This window comes from Populus alba, chromosome 1 (assembly GCF_005239225.2).
Source record: "Populus alba chromosome 1, ASM523922v2, whole genome shotgun sequence".
Lineage (NCBI taxonomy): Eukaryota > Viridiplantae > Streptophyta > Magnoliopsida > Malpighiales > Salicaceae > Populus > Populus alba.
The window spans coordinates 45498055-45505095 of record NC_133284.1 but is presented as its reverse complement, the minus strand read 5'-3'; the positions used below and the strand labels follow the sequence as shown (position 1 = coordinate 45505095).

Sequence of the window (7041 nt, the reverse complement as noted above, 5' to 3'; positions counted from 1 at the left end):
TTAAAAAAGATACAATAAAATAATCTTCTCAATTTTTTTTATTTTTAACATTGGCATATTAAAATTATAGAAAAACACTAAAAATACACTAATTTAATTTTTTTATATATATCAAACACTTAAAATGCTCAGAAACAAAATATTAAACGCAAACGACAGCCTCTCAATCTTCTCTTCTATTAATGATGTGGAAATAGCAGTGTAAAATAAGGTTTTAGAGGTAAGTAGATGATACCTTCGCATTTCATAGCCGATAGCGAACAGCCAACCTGGTGTCGCTGCTGCAGAGTTCGGATTTGAACCGGGGAATCATGGGTCACTTTGCGGGAATGTAGCAGAAAACAAGGCTGGAGCTCATAAATCAATCAATTAATAGGGATACATGTAACCACTACTCGGTTAAATAAAATAATAAAAAAAACAAATACAAGCAGCCCTATTGTCATTTATCAGACGGCATGAGTGCTCGGCATTCAAACTTAAAAGCCACAAGCAGCTCCTCCCTTCATAGCAAACATGGAGGCTCCAAACGGTGTCAAAATTATTAGATCCATCTGGCCTGTTTTCAAGTTCTGAGACTTTGATGTTGTACGACTCAGGAAATTGGATTCAATTACACATCCACTACTCCTGTTCGTTGAACTTTGCTCTATACTTCTGTATTAGTATAGTACAAAAGTCAAATACTGGCCAATCACAGGACACAATGTTTCAGAGATGGGAGGAGCCGGAACCACCTTAAAGCCAGTAATTTGCTTCAGATGCTACTTCCATTCAGACAGCATGCCATCCCAAGCAGTCTTGAGGCAGAATGTTAAATGATTGTTGTAGTTGCAGTAAACCATTCATGGGCGAGAAGGAACTGCATCAGCCATGCCTGACTCATTCATCCAGCCTGCCAAAGATATGTTTATGTTTTTAACAAATCTATGAAGACCCAGCAGCATGACTGGCCAAACCCTTGGAGCTATCATGTTTTCTCCATCGCTGTTTCTTCTTTGTTGACTTCTCTTTCTTTGAGCCACTTTCATCATGTCTCACCTTCCCAATGTCACCATTTTCTTTTGACTTTTTCTTCCGAGACTTCTCTTTAGAAGAAGCTTTCCTCTTCTTTCCAGAGGAATGTGCACTAGCATCTCCAGCATGCCCGCCTCCTCGTGGTAATGCTTCTTCTTCATCATCCAACTGCCAGTTGCACATAATTTCCTGTTGTCCATAATTTGACTGCAAGGGCTCCCCAGCTCCAGGCAGCAAGCTGCTAAAAGTTACCTCTCCATTTTTCCCTCCTTTGCGTTCCAGCAAAACTGGGTCAGGTCTAATTATGGTACCAAGTATGCTCCTGTTGGGTCCTAAGCTTAGGATGGTCTTCGGATTTGTCAAGGTTGTAAAAGCCATTGCAAAAGCAGATCTAATCTGCAATATAGATGGTAAAAGGACTTTCAGTAAAATTTAGAGTAGCAAAAGAAATTCAAAGCTTTTTATATTATCAATTTGATTCATTTGATGGAAGCAAGAGGATGGTATGAGTCACACAAGTTTCTCATCCCATCTAAGGCAACAACCCGATTAGTTGAAACTTGTTAAGAGAGGTGACGTGCTACGACCTATCCTGATGCTAACCCACCCAGCATAACTCAAAGCTAAAGCAATTCATCTAGGGTACTTAGGTAAATCAAACTGAGGATATAAAAAATAGATAAGTTAGAACTCAAAATGTAATGAAATATATTAAATACAAACAAGATTTGGGAATGCTGCCCCCACATTTAAACTAAAATGAACCTTTTCATCAAAAACCTTTATTCCTAGTGCAGTGAAAGTGTTGAAAAGCAAGCAAAAATAATATTATAACAGTGAACAAACCTGGAAATAATTGAATGAATTCTTGCCAATGTCATTCTCTGGTGCCTATTCATCATAAATAAACAGTTTTAGTTCATCAAACAGAAACAAAATAATGACCGCTTTTTTGGAAAAAGGTCTCCAATTTTTTATTTTTTTTTAATTGTACAGTCTGATCCCAATCTCAATATTCTGGAAAAGGGTTCAGAAATGCATGCCCATAAACCAGAATACAAAGGCAAAACCAAGTGTTAACTTGTAATAGCTAAGACAGGACCCGGTCTTCCCTGGGGAATGCTTGGGAATCCTATATATAGCTCTAGAGATGCATCCAACACCCACAGAAAGCAGTAAAAGATGTAATTAAAAAATCATATCAATAATTTTTTGAGGCAACAAATCAATCCCACTCTTTGATTTGCTTAATAGTCAATTAATATATGGAAATGTCACATCTTAGTAAAGAAAGTCAACCTGTGGGTCTTCAATTGCAATGAGAAATGGCCGTCCATTGTTCATAAACCTAAAACAGAAAATGAGGTAAGATCAAACGTAATATTTTTAATAACTGCAAGCTAAAAGAAAAAAGAAAAATTTTCAAGCCTAAAAGCCTTGCTTTTCCTTTACCCTTTGGTACGCTTTGAAAAGAATGTCCCAGTCCCCTTGCAAGATACACCAACATTTGTGGTGTTCAATTTGCGTCCATAAAAATCAAAAAAGTGTATCTGCTTTCCAAAAACAGACGAGTAAGAATATAGAAGTCTACAAACTGTTACCCCCCAAAATTAAAGGGTTCATATTCTCCAATTAAGTTTACAAGAATAAAAATAAAACACAGAACATATCAACTGCATCATGAACACCATGCTATCTTGAAGTTACATTGTGCTGAATAAGGGCTTGAAAACACGTACCAAGAGAAGCCCCAAATTACGTTCTAGAGAAGCCTGGCACTCCCTATGATTCTGTAGCATCAAATGTGTAATGAGGCAGTGGCAATATTGTTTGATGAGAAAAGGAAATGGTAACATGCCAAGGGAAACATCGAGATACTTTAAATTGTTTGTAAGAAGAATGATTCTATCATATCAATAAACCATAGAAAAACTCATTTGCCCTCATACAAGTAGAATGCTCTCTAGAGGTCAAATGCAAGAAAGCTCTAACAAAAAGGAAGAAAATTCCTATCTTATCTGAAATAAACTCCAGAAAGTGGTCTGTCAAGCATCCAAACCTCAGCTGAGATGAAACATGGTAGCATTTGAGGTATATTTTCTGTCTTACTAGAAATACAAATATGTAATCTCTTCATTTTACATTCATAGCTTGACCAAATACAAGATCTTCCTAATCACCATCATTTCAATAGCTTTGATAAACTCATCATTGTTTTGGCATCTTACAGCATATGAATAGTAGGGAATTAACAGATTAACTAGCAACAATGTGCACATGCATGCAAGCTAGAATGCAGATGAAGAATTCATTCAAAGGTTTAATTCATTACCTGCAACATTGCCATAAGCATGGCAAGCAGAGCATAAGAACTTATGCCGCCAGAGTATACCTGCATGTTTTAAAGAAAACTTGAATCAGGCAAACAAAAAAGAACAATGATTGAGAATAAAGTGTTGACATCTATGAGAATGCTATTAGATGGCTGGTATACAGATATATACCTCGTTGAGTTCTCTTTGTTGTAGGAATACTTTCAAAATCAAACATAATGGTCGTAGTTCAGGCCACTTGGATATTGCATTCTGAAACAAACAACATTTAGCTTTGACTTCAAACTACTTTTATACACACAAGCAACTAAAAAAAGCGTGCATGTGTACATGTTAAGAGCAAGTGAGATGATTGTTAAACTTGTTACTCACATCATAAAGAATGAAATATCAGAAAGGAAGAGCACAGACAACAAACCTTGATAAACTCAGCAGCTATGGGTCCACCATTCACATCAAAACTGAGATCCACACAAAACATTGATCAGTTTCCAAAACAAGCAATGCAGAATGTAGTCAGAAATTTAGCTGACAAAGAGATAAAACCTACAGATTGTATATACAGCTCCTGAACCATAATATAAATGAAAAACAAAATACAAAGATTTAACAAAATTGATATGTCAAATAAAAAGATCGGAGAAAAAAAGAAGGGCATCTTTGCTTAATTAAGTGTTGTAGTATAAAATATTCCTTAAAAAATTTATTAGCAAAAGTATGTAGAATTTCTTTATGACAATCTCTATATGCACTTACCCGGGCTACAAATTAAGCATCTTATAATGATCAGCCTTCATAGAGCATCTCATAATTTGAGTTTCTCATTTGGCCTCCCCCCATGTATCATGTAAGTTTAAACCCAAAGCTACTGACTAAAATTCTATCTAGATCAAGTCCCTCAATCATAGTTCAGTATTGGATTTCCTTTATTTATTTATAAAAACACCCAATAATTGAACCAATAAGAAAGCTAATTTACCAAACCCAAACTAAAAAAATAACAACATTGCAACTACTAGAACACAGTATAAGCAATCCCCCCTTTACATCTCATCTCCTTTTTTTCTTTGAAATGCATTTGGACAATTATTCAGAGGAATCAATTCAATAAGGATTGAAATGGACTACAAACCTTGAGAAAAAAAATTAATCTCAAAACATTGCAAGGAGAAAATCAAACTAGGAAATGGAAATACAAATGATAAATAGACAGACCTTATATCAAAGGAAACACCACTTCTCTTTTCAACGAATTTAACAATGGGCACACGAGCCTTTGCTATCACCTAAGACAATAAAAGAGAGCACAATAGACCTTTGTTTTTTTGGCAGCAATAGTACTCCAACTGTTGATGGAGGCATACCTGTATCTTCTTTGCAACACCCTTCTGAGACAAGGCCCTGGAAAGAGCATTTAAACCAATCTGTGGGCTTTTTAGTCCAGAATCCAGAATCACAACCTACAATCAATAGCATTTAACAAAAGCTTTTGTTTCAGTTGATTAGTCAGCAGTATTCCACAGTAAATTCTTAACAAATGTCACATTATACTTACATCAATGTCACTGGTTGGAAGATAAAGTCCTGTCCTAAACGAACCAAAAACTTCCACCTACAAAGCAAACACAGCAACGCAATTTTACTAGCTTTTATGCTTCTATAAGGAAATTGTGTGGGTGAGTGAGAAAGAGAGAGGGGAACTAAGAATTACCTTACAATTGGGCCATATATATTTAATAACATCAAAAACACATCGTACAGCTTCAGCACGTGAAGCTTGTTCCTCCTGAGTTGGTGACAGAAAATCACAGAAATCCACTATCTCTGCATCACCCACCATCAGATATGAGCTCACTATAAATGCTCGTTGACCAGAATTTCTCAAAACACTAAAAAGAAGCTAAAACATATTCCAAACATCACATGAAAAGTTCACAAATTTAAACATTCCAAGTAAGCTACACATAAAAATTTAGCACACCCACAATGTCACTCACACTGGACTTCCATAATTAAGGCCAATAAATTCTTGAAGAGATTATAGTTTTCGCTCTGTTTTATTTTATTTTATTTTTTGCTCAAGAGGGAATCGAAATTAACCAATATTGTGGTACCATCCAGATTTTAAGATACTACTAGAGTCAAATTAAATCAATGAATATGGAAAGTACTCATATTTCCTCCATAGCCTCAATATATCTAAAGAATTAATGTGCAAGAAATCAACTTTTCCCACACAAAAACAAGAATTAGGAGGACGAACCCACAAATTAAATCAACAAAAAGAAAGAAAAAACTAAAAAGCACTCCTTTGTCCAATATCATCAAGGTATACCTTTATGTAACTGTAACATCGGACTCCTAAATTTACTATCCCCTCTAAACCACACGCTCTCCGTCATTGGTTTCGGCAAGTTCTCCGTCTCCACCTCCGCTTTCCTCTTCCCCTTAGCCTCTCCATTAACAGGCGTCTTCAGCTCCAACTCCTCATCACCGCTTCCAACATCAAGAGAGAAGAAATCAACTGCAGCAGATTCCGCAGCAGCAGCAGAATTGAAGGCGGAGAGAGAAATCTCATTGCGGAATACAGAGTAGGGTTGGAGAGGATCGGACAGCGGCGATCGAATTGGAGTGGCAGTGGGTGAAGGAGAAAGTGGGGTTAGGGTTAGGGTTTCGTAAAGAGGAATTGCTTGGGCTTGAACTGGGGATTCCATAGCTGGGAATAACTTTATTGAAAAATAAAAATAGGGGAGAAGAGTTTTGATGTTGGGTTTTGCTGTGGCAGTGAAAGGGAAAACAATGATAGGGTTTTTGTTTGCTGGGGTTTTGAATAGTTTTGTGGGGTTATATATGGGGAAGGTAGAAAGTAGAGATGGAAAACAACATTGGTGCTGTTCTTGTTCTGGAACTAACTAGGGTTTTACCGTGCATGAAGTAGTAGTCGTCATCTGAATTTTACTCCTTTCCTTTTTCTAGTTAATGAGCAATTTTTGTTCGTAGTCACTGATGCAGTGTTTTAGACTGTGATATTGTTTTTTAAAAAAAAAAAATTAAAATAATAATTTTAAAAATATATATTTTTAATATTACTGTTCTAAAATGATATAAAAAATAATTATTCTTTAAAGGAGATGGTACACTAAAAAAAATAAACACTAACTACATAGTTTTGAGCACCCGCCCTATGTTAAAATAGACCGGTTAAAAAAATAATAATAAATAAAAGTGCAGTTGTATTTTCTTTTCTTGAATCATTATTTTGAAATTTGTTGGTAATATGTTTTGTTATTGTTAAATTATTAGAATATATGTTTTATTTCCTTGAGTTTACAAACTTGTTGCCTAAAATTTGAAATGTAAATCCCAAAGGCATAATAGCCCTAAATAATTTGATTTTTTTATTCAATTGATAAATTTAAGATTCTTAAACACGTTTTAAAGAGTGAAAAAAAATTAAGTGAATTTTTATGAACCCCAAAAATTAAAAAAAATTAAAGTTATTGTTCACATAACCTTAATTTTTAAATTATTGTTTAATTTGTGTGTAATTACTGATTAAATCTTATAAAAAATATTATGATTTTAAGGCAGAGACTAACTATCCATATATATGTATGTATATATATATATTGTGTGAATGACAATATTTTAGATTAGTAATCCACTTATATGCCATGATACTAAGTCATAT

At 34.9% G+C, this 7041-nt stretch overlaps 1 protein-coding gene across 1 annotated transcript; it reads right to left on the bottom strand.

The window, feature by feature from the left end:
- Positions 1-382: 382 nt before the first annotated feature.
- Positions 383-6371, bottom strand: LOC118038173 (uncharacterized). The gene is made up of 13 exons (XM_035044485.2): positions 5686-6371; positions 5062-5174; positions 4906-4962; positions 4715-4810; positions 4566-4636; positions 3769-3811; positions 3522-3602; positions 3350-3409; positions 2757-2807; positions 2470-2567; positions 2317-2365; positions 1864-1908; positions 383-1413 (listed from the first exon to the last, which is right to left on the bottom strand). Exons 1-13 carry the CDS (start codon positions 6062-6064, stop codon positions 928-930), a joined length of 1629 nt encoding a protein of 542 aa, XP_034900376.1. The 5' UTR covers positions 6065-6371; the 3' UTR covers positions 383-927.
- Positions 6372-7041: the final 670 nt, after the last annotated feature.